The 22,669-nt window shown below is 55.0% G+C and overlaps 1 protein-coding gene across 4 annotated transcripts in view; it reads left to right on the top strand.

Annotated features, from left to right (window-relative positions):
- ST3GAL2 (ST3 beta-galactoside alpha-2,3-sialyltransferase 2) overlaps positions 1-22,669 on the top strand; it is an 89,747-nt gene that overhangs the window by 52,216 nt on the left and 14,862 nt on the right. For 2 of the 4 annotated variants that reach the window (XM_034788129.1, XM_034788130.1), the window contains exons 2-3: positions 8,200-8,284; positions 15,913-17,218. In XM_034788129.1, coding sequence (XP_034644020.1) covers positions 16,889-17,218 — 330 coding nt within the window. In that variant the 5' untranslated portion in view covers positions 8,200-8,284; positions 15,913-16,888. Of the gene's footprint in view, positions 1-6,009; positions 6,312-8,199; positions 8,285-15,912; positions 17,219-22,669 lie in introns of those variants that run through there. The other 2 variants (XM_034788128.1, XM_034788131.1) reach the window with 2 other exon arrangements.

The raw sequence follows: 22,669 nt of genomic DNA, 5'->3' as shown, positions 1-22,669 counted from the left end.
AATAAATCTGTTAGTCTTTAAGGTGCCACCAGACTCCTTGTTGTTCTAATTAATTATAAAGCCCATGGAGCTCTTTGCCAATAGAGGCCTGAGATGGAATGACCAGATGGGTCTCATCAAGGTTGTGTAAAGACTCTTCTCAAGATGGTGTCCTGAGATATTGCTGGTCTCAAAAGCAAATCTCAGTATTTGGAAGGTAGGAGTTATATATCCCAGTTTGATTTAATTTTCCTCCAGGAAACTTGGCTAGCCACGAAAGGGACTTTATCTCCCAGACTTTGAATCCATTAACACCGGGTAACTCCCGTTGCCAGGCCTTTCATTTTATTGTTTCAGATAATGTTGTTCTAATAAACCTGAATGTTTATTTGTCTTCCCCTTGGGGTCTCCTTTTATAATGAGTCCCTCTGGGCAGAGCTGGACTATCTTATGGAAAACTACCCATTAGCTAATGTTGTTCTTCTGAGAGACTTTAATGCTCAACTGGGAATGGAGAAATTCTTAATCTTCCCCCAAAAAACGAGGAGTCCTTGTTGCGCCTTAGAGACTAACAAATTTATTTGGGCATAAACTTTCGTGGGCTAGAACCCACTTCATCGGATGTATGAAGTAAAAAATACAGGAGCAGGTATAAATACATGAAAGGATGGGGGTTGCTTTACCAAGTGTTAGGTCAGTCTAACGAGATAAATCAATTAACAGCAAGATACCAAGGGAGGAAAAATAACTTTTGAAGTGTTAAGAGTGTGGCCCATTACAGACAGTTGACAAGAAGGTGTGAGTAACAGTAGGGAGAAATTAGTATGGGGAAATTAAGTTTCGGTTTTGTAATGACCCAACCACTCCCAGTCTTTATTCAGGCCTAATCTGATGGTATCTAGTTTGCAAATTAATTCCAGTTCTGCAGCTTGGGTTGCAAATTTTCAGTAATCCTAAATAGCTTTTGCTTGGAGGTGTTGAACGGCAGAGGATGCAGTGCTGCTCAGGGCCATTTTGCATTTATCTCAATTAGAGGGAGCGGTTCAATAGTTTATTGTAGTTCTGATTTTTCAGCTGGTCCTGTTCCTCTAATTGCGCAGTGGCTTCTAAACTGGGTAGCGATCCCCAACTCCTTCAGTTGAACTGTTGTTCAATTGTCCCCTTTCTACATGGGTTGGGGGGGAGGGGCCAAGCGTGTTCCATTCTTGAATTAGGTACAAATTTTATAGTTTCCTATTACTCATGAAGAGCCAATTACTGGAACTTAAAGATGCATGATACATCCATCTAGCATTTACTGATTAATTGATTGCTTTTTTTTAAAAAGGTACGATTTGGCTACTAAGAAAAGAGATTCTCATCCCAGCCAAGATAAAATAATCTGGTGTGATCTGTATTGCGTTGGTTAGAAGAAACAGCTTCAGATTATTGGAATGTCTATTAGAGAAAGGGGTTTACCAGATTCCATTAGGAAATTGCTTATTTTTAGAAAGAACGATAAAGAAATGGTTTAAATAGAAAAAAGTTTGATCATCAAAGGGCCCGTTGGAAGGGATTTGAACTTGCTCTGCTGAGAAATTATCTTTTTAGTATTTTGGATGTTGGAGGTGAGGGTAAGATTAATGTAAATATTGAAGTTCTTATCCCTAAATGTTGTTAGGAGAGATTTTTTTTCCTCTCTCTGTTCTTTATGATGCCAATCCAGTCACATGGTCTGTCGATGGACTTTACCCGTCATGCTCTCCTGGAATAGCTGCACGTCTCCATATAGAGGATGTCTATAAAGATATTGATGGGCTAGCAAAATTATTTGTTATAAATAACAGAGATTTCCCCTGCAGGCCTCTCTGCGGGGAATGCCCTTCCTATGAAAGAAGGTGATAGAAAATTCTCAGGGTAATTAAAAAAGACTAATTGGATGATAGAAGTGGTCTTTAAAATCTATTCCAGAGTTTCCCCCCCCCCCCCCCGGGAGATCCGAGCACTGGGCTGAGAGCGGAAATCTTTTTGCTGAGGAACAAGCCAGCTTTAAGAATCGCCACTCAACTATAGATAATCGTTTCCTGCTCTCACATTTGCTCTATAAACATTGGTCCCCCAAGGGGGATAAACTACATGCGGCCCTCGTTGATTTGAAATCTGCTTTTGATGCTATTGACACAGATCATCTCTGGGGGAAACTCACAAGGGATGGGATAGACCATTTGGAGAGCCCTTCGTGGCCAAACCATGGCCCAGGTTAGGCTAGGATGGAAGGGTCAGGTAAGTAACCCTGTTCCTGTTACAAAGAATGCACATCAGGGGTGTTTACTGGTCCCCACCCTCTCTTTTTTTAAATTTTCTATCAATGAGGTAGTTGGGCTATTAGAGGAAGAGCGAGATTTTTGCCCCTAAAATTCTGATTCAAGCAGTGTCAGTCCTCTAGTCCGCACATGACTGTGTTGTCCCACACTCCTTCAGTTCTGAAGTGTCCATTAAATGACTTTAGCACTTTCTGTAGCAGGAGTGTATGACTAAAAAACTATCGTAATACTAAAATAATTACCTTCCGCTGTAGACCAAAGTTGGTTTAAACAAACAATTGATGATAATTGTATTGAATGGGTCAAGTCCTTTTCCTTATCTGGGTATTTTGCTTTTACATACGGGGTGAATGGGTTAAACACATACAGGAGACTAAGGGGTGAGCCTTCCATGCAGGCAGGTTTTAGTTTTGTTCTGTGCATGGCGGTAATTTGATTGAGAGCAGACGCAGATACAGAGGGTTCAGGGTTCACGTTTGTGCCCCATGGTGTGGAAATTTGGGGCTGAAAAGCTCTTGGGTCATTAGAGGCCGTGCAAAACTTGCGAATGCTGTCTCCCTAACGATGCCCTGGCTGCTGTGTGTAGAGCAGGGGTGGATGAACCTTCTGTTTCGACCAGAGCATAGTGCCTCTTGATTGGTTATGAACTTATATCCGCTACCAAGGCAATGGCTGGAGGAACAGCCTAAATCTAACCCTTAAGCTCCCCTGGCGTTGCAAGCCCTTCGATCTCTGCATTCTTGGAGTATTTGGGGACGAGATTTGGTCAAGGCTTTTAAGAAAGTGGAAACTGTAATTCAGCTTAGAGCTGAAAATATTTCTAAACAACTGGAAATGGCAGATGTTAAGGCAACAAATGTCTCCCTGGATTAAAGACCTTCCCTAGATTTGAGAACTACTTGGGAATTCTGAAGAATAAGCCAGGGCAGAACCTCCATTGCTCTCGGTCCTCAAACAACGAGGCTGGTTTATCTGGAAAGACGCAGGGCTGGTTTTGAGAGCCACGTGGGTTTGACCAGGTTGACGATTTGCCATGCTACTTACTAGGCCATGTCTTTTCCTGTCCCTCTGTATCTCGTGGCTGTCGCCCATCTTGGCCCAGAAACCTTTTGCCTCATTTGCTCACAAAGGAGCTCATTGATTATGGAGCTGTAAGATTTAGGATTATACAGGCAGTTTTCCTCTTGGCTGTCGCCCAGGTAAAAACAAGAAAAGAATTTGTGTGAAGTTAATTTTCTGTAGGGGTCAAATCTTCTACAGAATTTTTCTTCTGTGGCTTCACTTTTTTAAAGTGTGTGTGTGTGTGTGTGTGTGTTTGTGTGGTTGTGGGGGGGGGGGTTAGTGTAATCTGAATTCAGGAGAAGGGCTGAATCTGTTGGTTTTTTGTATTGCAGTAATTTCCTTACATTCGTCCTGATTCCGTTGGAGCATTATGGCTAATTCCGAAGATGCTAGACCAATAGATCCCGCCCTCCATATCGCCACCCGTGCCCTTTCCTTGAATCCAAACTCCTTCCACGTGCAGCCTCCAGCCCGTGCTTCTCTCTTGGACTCTGGCAACGTCCTCGGGTGTCCCTGGCAAGCTGGCCGCATTTGGGGGTGTCGGTCCCCTCTGCAGTGGGATGAGGACAGTTTTCCTCTCCTCTTTAACCCATCCTGGGAGGGAGGTGAGGGCTGCATGCTGAGGAGGAGCTGCAGAGCTTCAGCTGTTCTGGCCGCAGTCAATGGCCATGGGACTAACGGGAAGTTCTGTCTCCGTCCAGTCTGTTCCCTTTGACCCCCTGGGCCAGTGCCGTGGGCTCGGCCTGGCGGGGTGTGGGAATGTTTTGAGCATGGAACGATGGCTGAGCCCCATCCTGGCTCGGCCACCCACCTGGCTTCTGTGGCTTTCTCTTGGATCCATAAATCATTTTTTAATGTGATTAAAATAAATGCCGATTAGGGCTGCATGAGCATATTCCAGGAACTTACAGGCCTGCCGGGGAGGGAGCGAGGGAGGCAGATTTCAGCTGTTCTGCAGAAATAAAAGCTGATCGGATCAGCGGTATTAGCATAAGCCTTTGTGCCAGGAGCAGAGGAGATCATTAGAGCTGGAGACGAGTGCTGGGGAGCAGGCGGGAGGGGGGGGATTGTGGATAACAGGACATTGCCTTGTTTGGTCTCATGTGGGGCATCGCAAGAATGTCCGAGGAATCTAATTTGGGCAGCCTGGATCCAGGCCAGCCTTCTGACCGGATCAGTCCCTGCTTCAGGGAGTGGGTGTGTGAGAAGAGTTAGGACTATGATCCCTCCCCCCCAATGGGTTCAGCGTACGGCTGGGTCTCTGGCACTGGGACTAAAGATACCCAAGAGCTGTTGCTGGAACCTGATCGGAGGTGAGCGCAGGTGGTCTCCTTCCTGTTTTTAAGGCAATGGGCCCCTTTCCCTTGTCTAATGCTTCGGAGATGCTATGTATCCACCATGTTCTGAGTGTGGTAAAGAAGCCAGCTGCCAGTGCCCATGTGTGACTCCTGGCAAGTAGCTTGCGTTGATGTCCACAAGCAACCTACATCCCGCCCAGAACTGGATGGATTCTGAAAAACTAGGACTCTGCCACTTTTGGGGGGGCAGGTGCTGGATACCAGACCACAGCCAGGAGGCCGCTGGCTTTATAGCACATGTTCTTGAAGGCATCTCGTGGAAGAGATCTCTGATGTTCTTGTACTTCTAGCTGTGGGATAACAGACCAGGAGGCGTGTGGGGAAGGGGCAGCTGACTCGGCCCTGCCTCCGTTTTTGACAGGACTGCTTGGCCTGTGGGGTAGGTCAGGGCTTCAGTGCAAGGCTTGTAGTTGGACAACGGGGGGGGTGGGGGTGGAGAGGGGCTGCAGCATTTCTGTCCCTTCCCCACTATCCCCAGCACCAAATGATACGCTCAACCAGTGATGGGGCCATATCGCTCTAGCTCCATTGCACCGGAGAAGGGTCTCAAGGAGGTGCCCATTGCAGCTGTCCCTCCATGCCTGTGACTGAGAGGGGGCTTCAGCCGAACAGTGTGGTCAGGTGCATGCAATCACCCTGCGACTCTCTTGTGCAGAGGGTACTGATGGCTTGTTCTGCCTAGCAAGTTCCTAGCCCTCTAGCAAAGGGGTTAAACAGAGTCCTGTGTCTAGTGTCAGAGCACTGATCAGATCCAGCAGCCAGATTAAATGAGTTTGGGAGGAATAACTGGTTCCTAATCTCTGTTTTTAATAAGCCTGGTTGAGAAATCCTAGCTCCAGAGCACTTTACAAACCACAGAGATGCAGTAGTTCCTTCCCCAGGACTGAAATGCAACCACCTCTGGAGTGGAGCACTAGAGCTGGCGCATGGTGACATGACAGGTGTTTAGGCCTGGAAGTGACCTCCTGTGACTGCTGGGGAAATGCATTCACCCTGGCACTCCCCATATTCGCAGAGTACCGGGCAGGGGATTCTGCCGGCCACAGACTGGATCCGGACCTTGCATCAGGTCACACTTATTTTTGTGCAAATGTCTTAATTTCTCAAGTGCTCTAAACAAAACGATAGCTGTGGATCCATAGGTCCTATGGGACACGCCCCCAACCTGCAGGCTGGAGCCTTGGTGGGGAAGTGTGGAGGGCAACCAGAGCCTGATGCCCCCTGCAGCTCTGTTACCCTCCAGGCTATTGGGGGGTGGAGGAGAGAAGAGACCCTTGCAGATTCTTTGCTTCATCAGGCAGACTGAACAAGCCCTGGCTTTAAGCTGGAGGCAGCCTGGCAAGCAGTGACGCTTGTCCAGCACTGGGAGGGTGTTGCAACAGCTTGTTGACAGTCCAATCTGGAAATGACCTTGTCTCTTGTTTAAATTTCTGAAGCTCAGCGGCACGAAGAGATTCTACCCAGTGTCCTGGCCTCTGATCTGAATAGCACAAGCTGTCAAAGCTGCTCTCCCTTCCCTGGGTCTCCTATATGTACGGACACTGCATGTAACAACCGGACACGATCAGCTTGGCATAGGTTATCGCGATCTGTCCGCTGCCGTGTTTTGGTGAGAGCAACTCTCTGCCACCTGGCAAAGGGCCCCTGTGAATCTTGCAAGAAAGATGGCCTGATAGGAGCGGGGAGGGGCTGAGCTGCTCCCAGGAGATTTATCACAGGCTGTGATTTTTAAAGGCTTTCCAGAGATAATGGCGTCACAATGCAATTGCACCTGTTTGGAACGGCTGTGTGCCTCAGGAAATGCTTCAAGGACTGGGCTTGAAATGATCAGATTCTTAGCAGGGCCGTGTCCCTTTTTAAGACACCGATTCCTTGGCTATTTGTGCTGCCTCCCCTCTCTGCCTCTTCTTCAGCTTGGGTGATGAGGGGGAGAGGGGGAAATGAGCTAGTCCTCTTTCCCCTCCCTCCCCCCACCCCCCGATCTCATGCACCAGCACAGTGCTGTGATGTTTGGCTCACTCGCTGCCACGGGATGTTTTTCCTTTGGAATCGCTCTTTAAATCATCTCCTTCGAGGATTTCTGTCGATCTGGAGCGGTTTATTGGTGTTTTTTACAAAATCTGAATTGGGACCAAGGTCACCCTGCTGCAAAGCCGCACAAAGCGTTCTGCCTTCTCGTTCTGGGCAGCCCTCCTGGTCCCGCGCTCCACGTGCCAGAGGAGGGTCGGCGTTCCCCCGGGGCTGAAAGTACTGTTGAGGCAAAGCCCGTTGCCATGCGCCGCTGCCATCCCGTGCTGGGGAGACGTGGTGGCTCAGGTGACCAGGATGTGGGGCACTTGAGGGCTGCGATGGGAAGAGGAAATGAGGAAATACTATCTCGGCTTTCTAAGGAGCTCTGCGCTAGTGTTTGCTTGTAACGCAGCCGGCGTGCTGGCACATCCTCCCCTTTCATTTGTATTTACTTTGTTACAAGCAGCCTGTCCCCAGAGCAGGAGCAAGGTCACCGGGGAGGGGCTGTGGAAGAAACGTCCTGGCCATGGCAAGAGTTGGTGCCAACACCTGCAGCATGGGCGGTGCTGGGTGGTTTCCGAGGTGACTCTCTCCTCTCACCTTGTGCAGGAGAGCTAGAGGGGAGTTCTTGGGGAAACTTGGCAGGGACCCCTGTAAAGAGAGCGGCCCACATCTGAATCACAGATGATACCTTCTCTCCAGGAAGTCCTGCTCCTGGTGCAGTGCTCACACATCCCAAGCGCTCTGTGCTGCTCCAGCCCTGTCCAGAGGGGGCTGGGCAGGGCGGCCGGGAGGAGCAGAGCTTCTCCGTGCCAGCTCTGGGTAGACAGATGCACAGAGGGGTGCTGTAGGCAAGGCTCTGGGGTCTGTGTTTCTGGGCCCCCCGGGGCCTGGATCCCTGTTTGGAGGGGCTGGAATAGCAGCTGTGGCCCCTAAGATGGGGCTGGGGGTTGGCTGGTGAAGTGATGTGCAGACCACAGAGGGAGAGCAAGGGCCCTGCCCTCAAAGGGATGGGGACGGGCTGCGTTCTGCACACAGTCACTCACTTGGTCGCTACGCAGGGAAGGATGAACTCTGCCGTGGGGACAGTGGCCATCCCGTGGAGACACCAGACCAGAGATGTGCTGCAAGAGCGGTCGGGGGCAAGGTCTGGGCCCTGAGCCAGGCATTGCCTCTCCTCCTGCCCCCAGGAGCTCGGCCCTGGGGCCTGGCAGACCAAGTCTCATCGCTGATGGCAGAACTGAGGGGGGACAATCTGCCTCCGAAATGACTCTGGGCCCAGTTAGCTCAGTGGCTCTAGCTATGGTCTGAGCACAGCGTGGCCTGTGAAATGAAGCAGAGAGCCGGGGCGGGACAGGAGGATACGGGAGGGGATATGGTCTCTCCCCTGCATGGCGGCGGAGTTGGAGAGCCATTGGGTTAGGCCTTGTGAGAACTGTGGACCGCAGCAGCTGGCAGCCAGTGCTGATGCTGTTTTTCTGTTGCAGGTAGCGGAAGGGTTGGGGGCTTGCACCAAGAGCTGCGGGAGTGAGCAGGCGGTCCGCTGAATGGCTAGAGGAGCCACCTGAGGAGGTGAGTGAGGCGGCTGGGGCTGTTGGGAGGGATTCAGTCTGAATTGGCTCCCCCTTCTCCCCACGTCGATTCGTTTTGGCTCCAGTTCACATGCTCTGTGTTTAAACACATGCCCTGATGCAGGTGCCCTCCTGCCCAGGGAAGCTGTGATTGGTTGCTTTGATCTGAGGCGGGGCTTTTTTAGAGTAATGAGGTGTTTAGATAGGCAACATTTCCTGGGGTCCATGTGAAGGCTGCATCCCATGTGCCCCACAACCACTGCCTGGCGCTGCACCTGCCTGCTGCGGAATATGCCATGGCCTGCCTGATTCATACACAGCTCATCTGCCTCCAGGTCAGAAGCGACTACATCTGCAGCATGGCTTCTCTTTTCCTTTCCCTTTGCAAGCTGCCTCTGCCTCTCGCTCCATGCCCGTCTGGCGTTGCTGGCGTGGAGCTCCTGCTGGCTTGCGTAGCCAAGTCAAAAGAAAAAGCAGGTCCTTGGGGAGACCAGCGGAAGTGACTGGATGGGAGACAGCTCATCACTATGTAGCTGTCAGTGCTGGGAAATGTCCGAGTCCAGGCTAGCCTGGCAAACCCTCTTGTACTACTAGCCCCACTGGCGTAGATGGGGCTCCTTGCATGAGCCAGGGCTACAAGACTGGGCTCATAGCTGCAAATATCCTTTCCGTTATGGTACCATGGTGCCTTTCTAGACTATCAACAAGGGTGCATGAGTCTTAATAGCTGAGAAGTCAAAGGGGAGGAAGAATTGAATCAGAAAAATGTGAATGACCATTGGGAATCATTTGAGAACGGGCTCGATGCCCAGATAGCCCCAAACAGAGAAGAAGGATGTGCTGGTTTTAAAAACAACGACCTGGTTTAAATGGGAAATGAAGGCAGCTGGATATGTAATGGCAGCAAAGGGAAATTAATAATAATGAATTATAAATCAGATGTTAGGAATTGTAGAAAACTGACATTGCCCCCAAGCAAGATAGTGGAGTGGCTGATACAGGACTCGATTTTAATAAAGAATCAAAGGAGGGTAATGTAACTAATGCAAATCAGCCAGGGTTTATGGAAGATAGATCCTGTAAAACTAACTTGATACTTTTTTTTTTTTTTTTTTTGGATGAGATTACAAGTTTGGTTGATAAAGGTAGTCATGCTGACATGCTCTACTCAGACTTCTGTAAGGTATTCGACTTGATACTGCACAACATTTTTATTTAAAAAAAATCTAGGATGATATAAAATAAACATGACACATTACGTGAATTAAAAACTGGCTAACTGATAGATCTCAAAATGTAACTGTAAATGGGGAATCTTTGAATGGGTGTGTTTCCAGTGGGCTAGTTAATATTTTTATTAATGCACTGGTGGAAAACCTAAAATCATCACTGATAAAGTTTGCAGGTGACACAAATTGGTGGTAAATAAAGAAAAGGACAGGTCACTGATTCAGAGATTTGGATGGCTTGGTAAACTGGGTCCAAGCAAACCCCATGCATGTTGATATGGCTAAATATAAATGTGTACATGTAGGAACAAAGAATGTAGGTCATGCTTACACAGTGAGCAATTCTATCCTGGGAAGCAGGGACTTGGGGGGTGTGGTGGATAATCAGCTGAACGTGGGCTCCGAGTGCGACAGTGTGGCCAAAGAGGCTAATGCGATCCTGGGATGTATAAACGGGAATTCTGAGTAAGAGTACAGAAATGATTTTCCCTCTGTATTTGGCACTGGTGCGATCGCCGCTGGAATGCGGTGTCCAGTTCTGGTGCCCACAATTCAAGAAGGATGTTGATAAATTGGAGGGGGGTCAGAGAAGAGCCACAAGAACGATTAAAGGATTAGAAAACCTGCCTTATATGATAGATTGAGCTCCCTGAGTCTGCTTAGCTTAACAGAGATGGTTAAGAGATGCCTTGATTATAATCTACATGGGGAGCAAATATTTAATAATGGCCTCGTCAGTCTAGCAGCTGAAGGTCTAACACAATCCAAAGGCTGGAAGTTGAAGCTAGACAAATTCAGACCGGAAAGAAGGTGTAATTTTTTTAATAGCGAGAGCAATTAACCACTGGAACGATTAGCCAAGGGGCATGGGAGATTCTCCATCACTGACACTAGCTATATCAAGCGTTGAGGTTTTTCTAAACGCTCTGCTCTAGGAGTGATTGTGGGCAGGTCTCTGGCCTGTATTATGCTGGAGGTCAGGCTAGGTGAGCACAATGAATAAGCCACTTGCTTTGGTATTTTCAGAGGCTCATTACTGTCGCATGGCCTCTTCTGACAGGGCCGGCTCCAGGCACCAGCCGAGCAAGCTCGTGCTTGGGGCGGCAGATTTCAAAGGGCAGCATTCCATCTCATCCTCTTTTTTGGTTTTGTTTTGCGCTTCACCGCTTTGGCCACCCCTGCAGGTTTTTTCTTTTTGATTTACTGCTCCCGCCGCCCTGTAGGGGGCGGAGGAGGGGAGCGCCCTGCATCAAGCCCGGTAGGGCAGCCCGCGTCCTTCCCTGCCTGCTGAATGGAGCGGCGCGGAGCCCTCCCAGCAGGCGGCGCAGTGGGCGGGGCCGCGTGGCAAGCGCCCCGCTTTAAGGGAGCCCTGGCCCCTCCGTTCTCTTCCCCCCCAGCCCCGCTAGCCGGGGTGCGCATTCCGCTGCTTGGGGTCTGCAGGGCCGGGAGTCCCTCTGCACCCACGCTCCCACCCCCCTGCAGGTATTTTTTGTTTGTTTTTATTTTTTCTTTCCTTCACTGCTCCAGCAGGTGGGCCAGTTTGTCGTCCCCCCCCCCCCCCCCCCCCCCCCCCGGGGGGGGGGTTTTTTTCCCCCCCCCCCTCCCCCTCCCCCCCCCGCGGTCTTTTTTCCCCCCCCCCCCCCCCCCCTCGCCACTCCGGCCGGCCGGGGGCAGGTTTGTTTTCCTCCTCCTCCCCCCGCTGCTCCGGCCGGCCGGGCGTTTTTTGCTTTGGGTGGCAAAAAAGCCAGAGCCGGCCCTGTCTTCTGAGGCGATGGGTAATGGGGATACGGTGCCGCTGACCTCTCAGTGGCTAGTCTGAATTCAGCCCAGCTTGACCTGGAGGCAGGGCCGGCTTTAGCAGGTGCGGGGCCCCACGCCAGGACGCGAATTGTCTCGCGCCCCCTCCCTGCCCCATTGGATCCTTCCCCAAATCCCCGCCCTGGCCCCACATCTTCCCCAAGCACGCCGCATTCCTCCTCCTCACCCCTCCCTCCCAGGCTTGTGCTGATCAGCTGTATGGCAGTGCAAGCGCTGAAGGGACGGGGGAGAAGCAGGGTGCAGCTTTTTCTTTTCCCCCCCGCTCTGCTGGCAGCCCCGGACGTTGCGGGGCCCTCTTAGGTGCGGGGCCCATTCCAGGGAATCAGCCGAATCGGCTTAACGCCGGCCCTGCCTGGAGGAAAGCTGTGGCTGTCTGGCTCCTAGGTGGCTTATGATTTTGTGGAAGTGGGGTCTTGATGCAGGGACTTGCAGCAAATGCCACCCTTGGCACCTCCTCGCTGTTGGCCTCAGCTCAGAGGGCACAAGATTGCTGTGGAAACTTGTGGATCCCTCTAGGGAGGGCTGTGGCCCATTGCTGGGGAGTGGGAGGTGCAGCGTGGGGGAAGGTTATGCTGGCCCAGCTCGAACTCTAGGGAACTCATTAGCCTCCAAGCTCGTAGTGGCGTTGATCGGCACGTTGTATCTGGAACCCATGGTGGATGTGGTCCATGGAATTCCAATCCCGTCTCTGCCGGGCTGCGCATTAGGGGACAGGTTCTGGTTGTGCTCTATGGTGACTCACCTTAGGATAACGTTTCAAGTGGGACACGCAGCCTGTTCCAGACAGGCAGCCACACACACAGCAGCAGGGGGTCAGCTAAGTCCTGAGTGCCAGAACTGGAACTAGATCAGAACTTCCTCAATAACCACTCAGCACGGGAACGCGCAGGTGTGAAGATAGCGAACTGGAAAAGGAGCTTAAACTCCCTTCCTCTGATACCCGTTGACAGCCGTGATCGCAGGTGTCACCGAGAGCACTGGCAGGTCCCACAAGTGCTGGGTTTTCTCGTTCCCATTCTGCCTGGGACGTTCCTGCTTTCATCCCGTTAGCCCATCTGCTCTGGGCCTGGAAGCCAGGATCCAGCTGGGAATTCCAGACCTTGTCTCTGGCAGCAAGTCACGCGGCTCCCGATGATTGAGGGGGCTGTCCACAGGGCCCACTCTTGCCCTGCCAGTGCATGGGCTGAAGGGGAGGCAGGCCTTAATAGCCGAAATCTTACCAGCTGTGGCTCACCGACTGAGGCTGCCCAAGGTGGTATCCAGGCCTGGCAGTGCGGGGGATGCATCTCCTGGCTCACTGCAATGAATGAACATAGGTCTCCGATAACCCATGCACTGAACTTGCCTTTACAGTCCCTGTGCTGCCAGTCTATCAGCCTGTGAGGCCACATTAGGGTAGAAATCCAGAGAGGCACCGCTCACCTGGGCACTGCCGCCAGGCAGGCAATGCAGTGGAACAGATTGTCCTCTCCATCTTCTGCTTGGCTGGGTTTGTGAGCAATTGATTGCAAGCCTTGGCAGGCTCTGCCTCTGACAGCGCTCGGGGCCTTGGCCCTCGCAGAAGGCTCCTCCCACGTGCTTGCACAGTCCAGCGTCAGGGAAAGCAAGAGGCAGCAGGATTCAGAGTGCCATGGGGAGGCTTTTCTGAAAGGTCATGTTGCCCACTGCTCGCAGACGGGAACCGCCGTTCGCTAGGTGAGAAGCATCTGCTTCCACAAGAGACTAGGCAGGTATAAATACGCCCCCTACTGACCGCCTGTAGGCAAACACATGAAATGAAATTCTATACCGGGGTGGACAAACTTTTTGGCTTGAGGGCCACATCTGAGAATAGAAATTGTATGCAGGCCATGAATGCTCTCAAAATTGGGGTTGGGGTGTGGGAGGGGGTGAGGGCTCTGATTGGGGGTGCGGATCTGGGGTGGGGCTGGGGATGAGGAATTTGGGGTGAAGGAGGGGGCCCTGGGCTGGGACCGAGAGGTTTGGAGGGTTCGAAAGGGATCAGGGCAGTGGGTTGGGGTGCGGGGGGAAGCTCAGGGGTGCAGGTTCCGGGCGGCACTTACCACAAGTGGCTCCCAGAAGCAGCAGCATGTCCCTTCTTGGGCTCCTACGCAGAGGCATGACACGGCGGCTCTGTATGCTGCCCCGTCCACAAGCACCGCCCCTGCAGCTCCCATTGGCTGCAGTTCCTGGCCAATGGGAGCTGCAGGTGCAGCACTTGGGGTGGGGGCAGCATGCAGAGCAGAGTCCCCTGGCTGCCCCTACGCGTAGGAGCTGGAGGAGGGCCATGCTGCGGCTCCCCGGCGAGCCCCAGAACCTGCTCCTCCGTGGGAGCCTGAGGGCCAGATTAAAACAGCTGGCGGGCCGGATCTGGCCCATAGTTTGCCCACCCCTGCTCTATACACACCCCTCTGTATACGTCCCTTGTATCAGAAATGCATCCATTTCCTCTGGACCGTGCTTGGATACGCGCTGGCTGAGCTCCCCAGGCAGGGGCGTCACACCAGCCTAACAGAGGCTCTGCACTCCTCCAGCACGGTCCATTGGTGAATCTTCTTGGGGGCAAAGGACATCCTTGTACAGCGCCTGACACCGCCGGGTGCTGGTCCGTGACTGGGGCATCTGGGTGCTCTGCTAAGATACTAATGAATTGTACCAGTGATTTACTTCACGGATAGAAATTATCTCGCATGTCCCCCTCCCCTGTGCAGGGGAGTGGGAATTACTCATCCCTAGTGCTTTGGAGGCGGCTGCGCAGGGAGTCCACTGGCAGAGCTGGGAATAGAACTCGGGTCTCCTGATGCCCCAACCCCTCCCCCACACCTGTACCTTCACCACTTGCCCAGCCTTCCTCTGCCTCTGGTACCTACCTTGCTCCTGTAACCATGGTATCTGAGCATCCCCTGTGGTTCACGTGCCTATGTGTGGAGGGCAGGCCTGTTGTCCCCATTGCACAGATGAGGAACTGAGGCATAGACCAAACCACTTGCCCACAGGAAGCTGGTGGTGGTGGAGACCGAGGGTCAATTCTGTAGAGTCCCAGATTGGCCCCTGACCCCTTCTCTTCTCATTGCTGCACGTGGGCCTCCTGCATCTCTGAGGAGAGCGCTCCCTTCTCAAATGCAGGAGGAACTGGACTGAGATCACCCAAAAGGCTCTGAGGTGGGGTGGCCACTGGCGTGAGCCGGGCTTGAACCGGCCACCTAGGAGTGAAAGAGCCTAGACGCCATTGCTAATCCTGAGCCACGCAGCCACCTTAACCTTTGCTCATCCCTCCCTCAGCCAGTCTGGAGCTGCTTTGTGCATGGGCAGTGCCTTCCCTGGAATGATGTGTAACCAGCCCTTCGGCGAGGCCATGCCTGCTTGTGCCAGTGGCTGCTCTGGCTTGGCCTGGCGCTGAGGCAGTCTGTCCTGGCAGAGCCAGGGATATTCCTCCTGGCGAGGATGGGTCCACCTGAAACGCTGGTCACGTCTTGGAGGCTGCCATGGGGGGGTTGAGTCCTGTGGGTCTGGGTCAGGGCCTGCTTCTGAGTGTGTCTAGTCCCTCGGGTGTTGCAGTGGGGGCCTGAAGAGCAGCCTCCAGGTGGAGCGGGGAAAGGAGTGTGAGGAGCGGGTTCACGTTGTGTCCCAGCAAACCCGTGGAGGGTAAAGAAGCATGGTCTTATGGCTGCCCTTTCCACCCTGACTGTCGGGCCCCGAGCAGCACCTCCCAGGGGCCGCAGGGACTCCACTGACCCTCTAGAGGCGGTCGCGAGCTAGCCCAGAGAAGCAGCGTTCTATCTGTGCAGGTTGATGACACGGCTCTAACCTGAACTCTGGTGGCAGCGGTGCCTGCTGGCTCCAACGGGCCCCGTGGGGTCTGGGCATGGGGGAGGGTCTCCAGGCAGTGAGTGGCTCATCTTGACTGTTGGCCCATCACCAAGAGGCTCCCTGTACAGTGCACCTACCTGCACAGAGGAGATGATCCACTTAGCACCAGCTCCTCCCCCAGACAGCTGTCGGTAGACCTCTGTCCTGACCTTGCAGCACCCCCTTCTGGTTCAGGGCTGAGCTCCGCACATAGCTCGGCCTGGCTTGCATTACCCCTGCTGTGGAAGCCCTGGGCTTCTCCAAGCAACTGCACCTCACCATGCAACGTCTCTTGTGATGGGGGGTCTGAGGGGGATTTCCCGGGATTGACTCACGTGGGGACTTCTAACCTCACGGTGCCAAATTGAACAAGAGACCCATGCAAAGTGGTCTCGGAGCAGGGGGGTCCCTTCCTCTTCTCCCACCGGAGAGGACCTGGCGTACCATGTACGAGGCTGACGTCCGTTCAGGTGGAGCATGGGGAGGTTTGGGAGAAGGGGGCACGTTTCAGGACTCTCCCTGACCGCTCATGGAGATCTTCATCTAGCTTCTCCCCTGCTTCACCAGCCCCAGGTGGGCTGCTGGGCTCCGGCTGCCCCTGGCTGAGGTTAGGCTCGTGGTGGCAGTGGCCAGCTCTGTGGGGTTTAGCAGTTGAGCTTGTTTTTATTTGCTGTTAGTGATTTGTTTTTGTTTTTTTAAATCTCTTTTCTCCTCCATCCCTGCCCCCTTGCAGTTCCAGGGCTTTGTCACAGCAGAAGCTCCTCCAGCCGAGCGGCAGGGGACGATTGCCAGGGGATTACTGACAGGCCCACGCAGCGGGGAAGGCCGGCTTCCGCAGAGCATGAGGGAGGCTGCAGCTGAACGCCAGCGGGGGGTTCCTGAGAGCATGTGGAAGGGCTGAGCAGGAGCTGCGCCCACGGCCCGGGGGCGGGGGGGGGCCGCCGAGAGACCCCCTCCGAGCTGCAGCTGTTCCCGGGCCCTGCTCCAGATGTGGAGCTCCTCAAGAGCTCAGCTGTCTCCCAGGCAACCAGAGCCGGCGAGGCCCCCTCAGCTGCGAGGAGACGCTGATGGAAAGCAGCAGCCAGCCAGGTGCGGGCGAGGCGCGGCGGGAACCTGGCTCTAGCCCCCTGTGCAGAGTCCCCCTGAGATGCGCTTTTCTTCCCCCTCCTGGACAGAGTCGTGCAGCAGGTGACCGGCCGACAAGGGGCTAGACCCTGGGTCTGCGCGCACCAAGACTTGCTCCCTTCGTCCCCGGGCCAGCGGAGCTTGCAGGAGATGAGGAGTACGGCTCCCCTTTGGGGCCCAAGGCAGAGGGGAGCTGTTTGCCCACGAGAGACCAGGGCTCCTGTTGCTTGTTAATCCAGGGCTTGGGGATTGGCAGCCGGACTTGCAGCCGCTCCCTCGCTCCCCGCCTTGGCTTGGATCGGAGCATCTGGGACCCAGCTGGGCTCTGTGGCGTCCAGAGCCGTGACTGCACCTGCGGTGACTAAAGCGCCCCTGGGGAGCCGGACGCATCGCTGTGCCAATCTCCAGTGGATTTCCCCCCTGCCCTGTGCATTCCCCCAGCCTGCCCTATGCCCTTCTGCCGCTGCCACAGAGAGGGTGGGCAGCGTACTGTCGGCACAGGCCGGCTGGCACGTCAGCAGCCAGCCCAGTGGACCCGGTGACCCCGCCCCGGCAGGGTGGTCCTTTCCTCTCCCCCCTCCACCATGAAGTGCTCCCTGCGGTTCTGGTTCCTTTCGACCGCCTTCCTGCTAGTGTTCGTCATGTCGCTCCTCTTCACGTACTCACACCCCAGCATGGCCTACCTGGACCCCGACAGCCCGGGCGGCTTCCACCGGGTCAAGCTGGTGCCCGGCTACGCCGGCATGCAGCGCCTCCGTCAGGGCGGGCGCCTCGGGGAGGGGTGCGCCTGCCGCAGGTGCACGGAGGACGCAGGGGCCTTGGCGTGGTTCACCAGCCACTACGACAGCAACATCTCCCCAGTGTGGACCAAGGAGAACATGGACCTCCTGCCAGATGTTCAGAGGTGGTGGATGGTGAGTGAGCCCCTGCTAGGGGGCCGTGGGTCGGTGGATCTCAAGCACTCGCGCTGGGAGGGAGTCCCCTTTCTCCCCTCCTCCTTCTCTCCTTCGCCCACCCGGAGGCCGCACTGCTGCTGGGCAGGCCGCATTGCTTGGCCTCCCGGGAGGCCTGCTCGAATGCCTGACCCACTCCCCTCTAGGGGCCCAGAGCCTGCTGGCGGCCTAGGTCTAATCTGCAACGTGTCTCTGTGCAAATGGCCTGCCAGGCTCTCGGGGCCTCCCAATCAAACGGGCCCTGGCCGTCTGGCAATGAGATGAGCTCATGCTGGTGCTGAGCCCAACTGGCATCCTCCTAGCCCCGCTAATGAGGCAATCTCCCAGGCTGAGCGCTGCCTCCGTGACCCCTGTGCAGCCCCGTTGCCTTCCCTGGGGCTGGGTGCACTGAACAGAGGGTGGAGTTTGGGGAAGTTGGGGTGCTCCCGTGTCTAGCCTGCAGGGAGCAGTGCGGTCTAGTGGTTAGTGCACACAGCACAGCTGGGAGTTGGACCTGACCCTCCATTGCCCGCCTCTCATCAAGTCACTTTTGCCAGGAAGCACAGCTCTGCCGTTCGGTCCTGCCGGCACAGCTGTAAAATCACACCCCTGCGCATGCGGCAGCGGAGAATTGGGACCCCTGGGCTCCCATCCCAGCTCTGCCACTGACTTGCTCCCTAGCCTTGGGTGAGTCACTCTTCTGGCCTCTGTTTCCCCAACTTAAAATGCAGTGAACTGCACCTCACAGGGAGATGGATGTATTCCTGGAGGGGAGGGGACACCCCGAGAACGTCAGCTCGCGTGGGCTGAAGGCTCCGCCTCTCCCGGCCCCCAGTTCCTAGCATGTGCTGTCAGGGATAGCTCCCCTCTGCTCTGGAGACATGCATCCAGTCTCGTGTGCTTTAACTATGCAGCAAGTAAAGATCCCGTCTCCCTGTTACCCTGGATAGAGAATCCTGGCACGTTCCTGGCACTCATGCAGATGATGGGGGCTGTGGGAGCACCTGGTTAGGTGTGAGGCAGATGTCCTGAAACCCAATTAAGATGCCAGGGATTGCTGGGCATGGGGGGCAGTGAGGGGATCTCTGCTGCTGGTGTTGCTGCCTGTGCCCAGAGAGATTCTTTTCCGTGGGAAAGGCGATGCCAACGTGAAAACGAGGCTTTTTAGACCTTGCCTGTTGCCCGCAGCCGCCCTGCTGCTGGGTGCCATGTGCCACCGGCAAATTGGGGGCCCTGACACACAGATGCCTTGGTTCTGGGTTTCAAGCCAGCTGTCCAGCTTGCCGCCCGTCCAGATGCCCACATGCAGCTGCCCAGGCGGGGGGAGGGGAGCTGTCAGTTGCCAGCTTGTGCTTTTCATTCTTCCAGAAGTGCCAAGTGCGTGTAGCCATTGCCGAGTTGAGGGGGCTCGGTGCATCTAGGCCCCCATGGACCAAAAGTTTGTTGTGCCCAGAGCAGCCCGGCCAGCCTAGCTTGCAATGGGGCCTGGCGGCTACACCCCACTCCAGAAGGAAGGAGGCGTCAGCCTCCTACATCTCGGCCTGGCTGCTGTCTGGGAAGGGGCTGGCTTGTTTTGTGGGGGTGACCAGGTCTCTCTCCTGCTAGGCCTGTCCCCTGGCACCTGAGCTGTGCAGGACCCGGGGGTGGGGTTCCTGCTCTTCCCACTCGTCTCCTTGCCTGTACTGGGGGGGCGTGCCCTGCCCCTCCTGTCAGGGCCATTAGCTGATGTTCCAGGCTTAGAGGCCAAGAGGTGGCTTGGAGACAGAAGCCCCTTGCTTGCCCAATAGCTCTGGGTAATGAGCCCCGTCTGTCCATGGGCTCGCAGCCTTTGCTGCCGCTTGCTGCACGGCTCTGTGCCGAGCTTGCCAGGGCTGTGCGATGGAGAGGCCGCTTTTGCTTTGGCACAGCCTTGGCTGGCCCAGCTGAGGCCGAGCTAGCAGGAGAGTCTTAGCTCTCGTCCTTGGGATCTCCCACGTCCCTTCTGGGAGTCCACGAGAGCCCCTGTGCTCCCCGCCCGTCCCCGTCAGCTGTGATGGTGCGTGGGCTCTCGATCCGCCACGAGGGGCTCGTTCCGTCCCCCCGCTCTTCTTGCAGTTGAGCCCAATGCTGGCTCTGGGCCCCGAGAGCCCTGCTCCCGTGGCTTAGTGGTTTTAAAAAAAAAAAAAAAAAAAAGTGGATAAACTAATCTAGGCTCCTAACTGAGAAGTGGGCAAGCTCCGCCTACCCACCGGTACCGCTGCCTCCACCACTCTCCCTACGCTAGCCCTGGATTTGCGGTTGGCGAACGGGTAGGGCTGGGTGATGTTTTTCAGCTGAATGGTTTGTTTGCTGAAAAAGGACATATGGGGCTGACCCAAAGTATTGCTGAATTCCTGCCGAGTTCCCTGAATCGCTTCCACCAGACGGGAGAAGCTGGAACGTCTCCTTTGGCGAAATGTTTCCTTTGACCCCCGCATTTTAGTTTCAACTTTCAGGCATTTTGCCAACAGCAAGCAAGTCCCAAAACGGCTGGGGTGGTGAGCTTTAGCCCCGTGGGAAGGATACTCATCAGGGAGGGGGGATCTGGGTTCATGTGCCCCCCCCCCCACTGCCTGATGTGGAGAAGGGCTTTGAGGTTGGCTCTTCCCCACTGCAGCAGGGAGCCCTGGCCACTGGTCTATTCTGGGCTGGAGCTTTCTCAGGCTATCCCACTCTGTCTAAATTACTCACCTTGGTGTCCCGCATCCAAGGCGAGTGCCCTAATCCCCTGGACAATAGAGTCCTCCTCACTTGCCCTGGCACGGCTGGATGGTTCCTTGGAAATTTCGGTTAGCACTGACCCTCTTCACTCCAGCCCGTGTCTCCTGTGAACGGAGAGTGCCTCGGGATGGTTATTCGCCCAGCAGAATCTAGCCATGGGAGCAGGAGCATCGGGCGCTTTAAATATTGACGATTGCCCTGATGCAGTGTTACTCCTAGAGACAGTTCTCACACTGGGGTGGGGGGATGGGAATCGGGAGCTGCTCCACTGCAGTCACTGGCTCCCGTATGACCTAGCTGGTCCTGCAAACTGTTACCATCCGGGGGGTCTTCAGTGGCTGTTATAAAAGCCGACGATGCTCTTGGGCCAGGCCGATGGGTGGGAGCTCGGGAGAGCGTCCCTCTGCAGGGATGGGAGAGGTTGGGCTTGGAGCCATCGGCCGGCACAACCGCATGTTTCACCGCTGCCCTGTGGGGGGTCTCGGAGCCAGCACTCTGGCTCTCCGCACCAAGCTGCCCTTCCGCCCCCCGTTCTGTAGCCTGCTGCGTTCGGCTGCTGGGCAGAACAAGGCAGGTGCTTCATACGAGATGCTCTCAGGGCAACGTGGACTGAAATCACTGGCTGGGACCTGTGAGGACTCGCATCCCTGCAGTACCCGAGCCCCACAAACACTGAGTTCCTCCTTAACACCCCAGTAAAGCGCGATCCCCATTTTATAGCTGGAAACCAGTGGCACGGGGAGAAATAAGAGACTTGGCCAGGGTCAGCCAGGGAGTCTGTGGCAGAGCCAGGGAGCTGACCCCAGATCTGCAGAGTCCAAGCCTGGTGCCCTGTCCATTAGACCCTCCTGCCCTCCAGAGTGATTGTATTTTTAAGCAGCGTGGGCCCGCGTCCACTCGTGTGCGGATGTAACTCAAGAATAAGGAAGTGAGCGGAGTGTGAGTGAGAATTGGGTCCCTCATCGTCTCACTTGTCTCCGAAGCGCCAGGCAGGCTGACAGCACTATGTGAACCGTCCTTCTCGACGCTCTTCCGTCTGGCTGGCGATGGGTTTCATTACAACTTCCCCTGCAGTGCTGGCAAACCAGCCTGCTGTCACACCAGTGTGAAAGAGTCTGGCAGGGCAGTGCACTGGAAAGGGGGGTGACTTCATTAGGTCAGTTCTGCTGTCCCAGCGGGGACAAAACTGCAAGACGATGGGCTTAGAGACCAGGAGGAGAGCTCATGGGGGGGGGGGGGGGCAGATTATCCCATGGCTGCCCACCCCGGGGTCCCTGCAATTGCTGGAGATGGAACGTGGATTAGATGGGGTCTGGGTGTGATCCAGTCTGTCAGTTCTGGGTTGCTGTTTAATGGTGCCGAACAAAGAGCTTTCAAACATAAGAATATGGTCTGGAAGGGTCACAGACACCCCTAGAATACCATCCTGGTCGTAAGCTCCATCTTCAGAAGACAAACTCGACAAAACCACACCCCGCCTTCCCGCGTTACCAGGCCAAAATGTAAATGACACAGGGAAGGAAACCGCATAGTTAAAAATGCAAAGAATTTGAAACCTGATGCTGCTGGTTCTCCGAGACGCTTTTGTCTCAAAAGGATTCCGCTTAAATGCAAAGTCTTGCAGTCCGTTCAAAGCATTTAAGAGACCCGAGCTGCACATCGGGCATCATCTCAGCCAGGCCCAGCTCACGCTGGCTTCCCCAATTGCGAGAGAGACGCTGAGTGGGAGGAGCAGTGGCTGATGTGTGGCAGTCGTGTGCCAACTGCTTCGGCTTGTTATCCAGCCGGGGGTTGGACCCAGGCAGTGTGAGTAATCCCCTAGGGGCTATTTTTGGTGTGTGCCCTGGGGGCTGCAGCAAAGCCCACCTAATGCTGAAGCTGTGTTTCAGACTGGTGAGCCACTCATGGGATCAAACCATCCCAAGATCTTGCACGTTTGACCTTGTCTTTAAAGGCACAGGGGTTGCGGGGCGGGGCAGAAGTCTTGGGCCCAGACTGAAAATGTGTCGCTGTTCCTTTAACACAGGGGTGGGCAAACTACGGCCCGCGGGCTGGATCTGGCCCTCAAGCTCCCGCTGGGGAGCAGGATCTGGGGCTTGCCCCACTCTGGTGCTCCAGCCAGGGAGCAGGGGTGGGGGCCGCTCCACTCGGCTCCCGGAAACAGTGGCATGTCCCCCCTCTGGCTCCTACGCGTAGGGGTAGCCAGGGGGCTCCACTCTGCACACTGCCCCCATCCCAAGCGCTGCCCTCGCAACTCCCATTGGCCAGGAACCACAGCCAATGGGAGCTGCAGGCAGGGCCAGCTCCAGGATTTTTGCCACCCCAAGCAGCAAAAAGAAAAAAAAAAAAAAAAAAGCCGCGATTGTGATCTGCAGCACTTCGGCGGCAGCTCTACCGCCGCCACTTCATTCTTCGGCGGCAGGTCCTTCACTCCGAGAGGGAGCGAGGGACCCATCGCCGAATTGCTGCTGAAGAGCTGGACGTGCCGCCCCTCTCCATTGGCCGCCCCAAGCACCTGCTTGCTCAGCTGGTGCCTGGAGCCAGCCTTGGCTGCAGGGGTGGTGCCTGTGGACAGGGCAGCGTGCAGAGCTGCCTGGACGTGCCTCTGTGTAGGAGCCAGAGAAGGGACATGCCGCTACTTTCAGGAGTCACTTGGGTTAAGCGCTGCCTGGAACCTGCACCCCTGAGCCTCCC

This window comes from Trachemys scripta, chromosome 13, assembly GCF_013100865.1.
Source record: "Trachemys scripta elegans isolate TJP31775 chromosome 13, CAS_Tse_1.0, whole genome shotgun sequence".
Taxonomy (NCBI): Eukaryota; Metazoa; Chordata; order Testudines; family Emydidae; genus Trachemys; species Trachemys scripta.
This window is presented reverse-complemented; position numbering and strand designations above follow the sequence as displayed.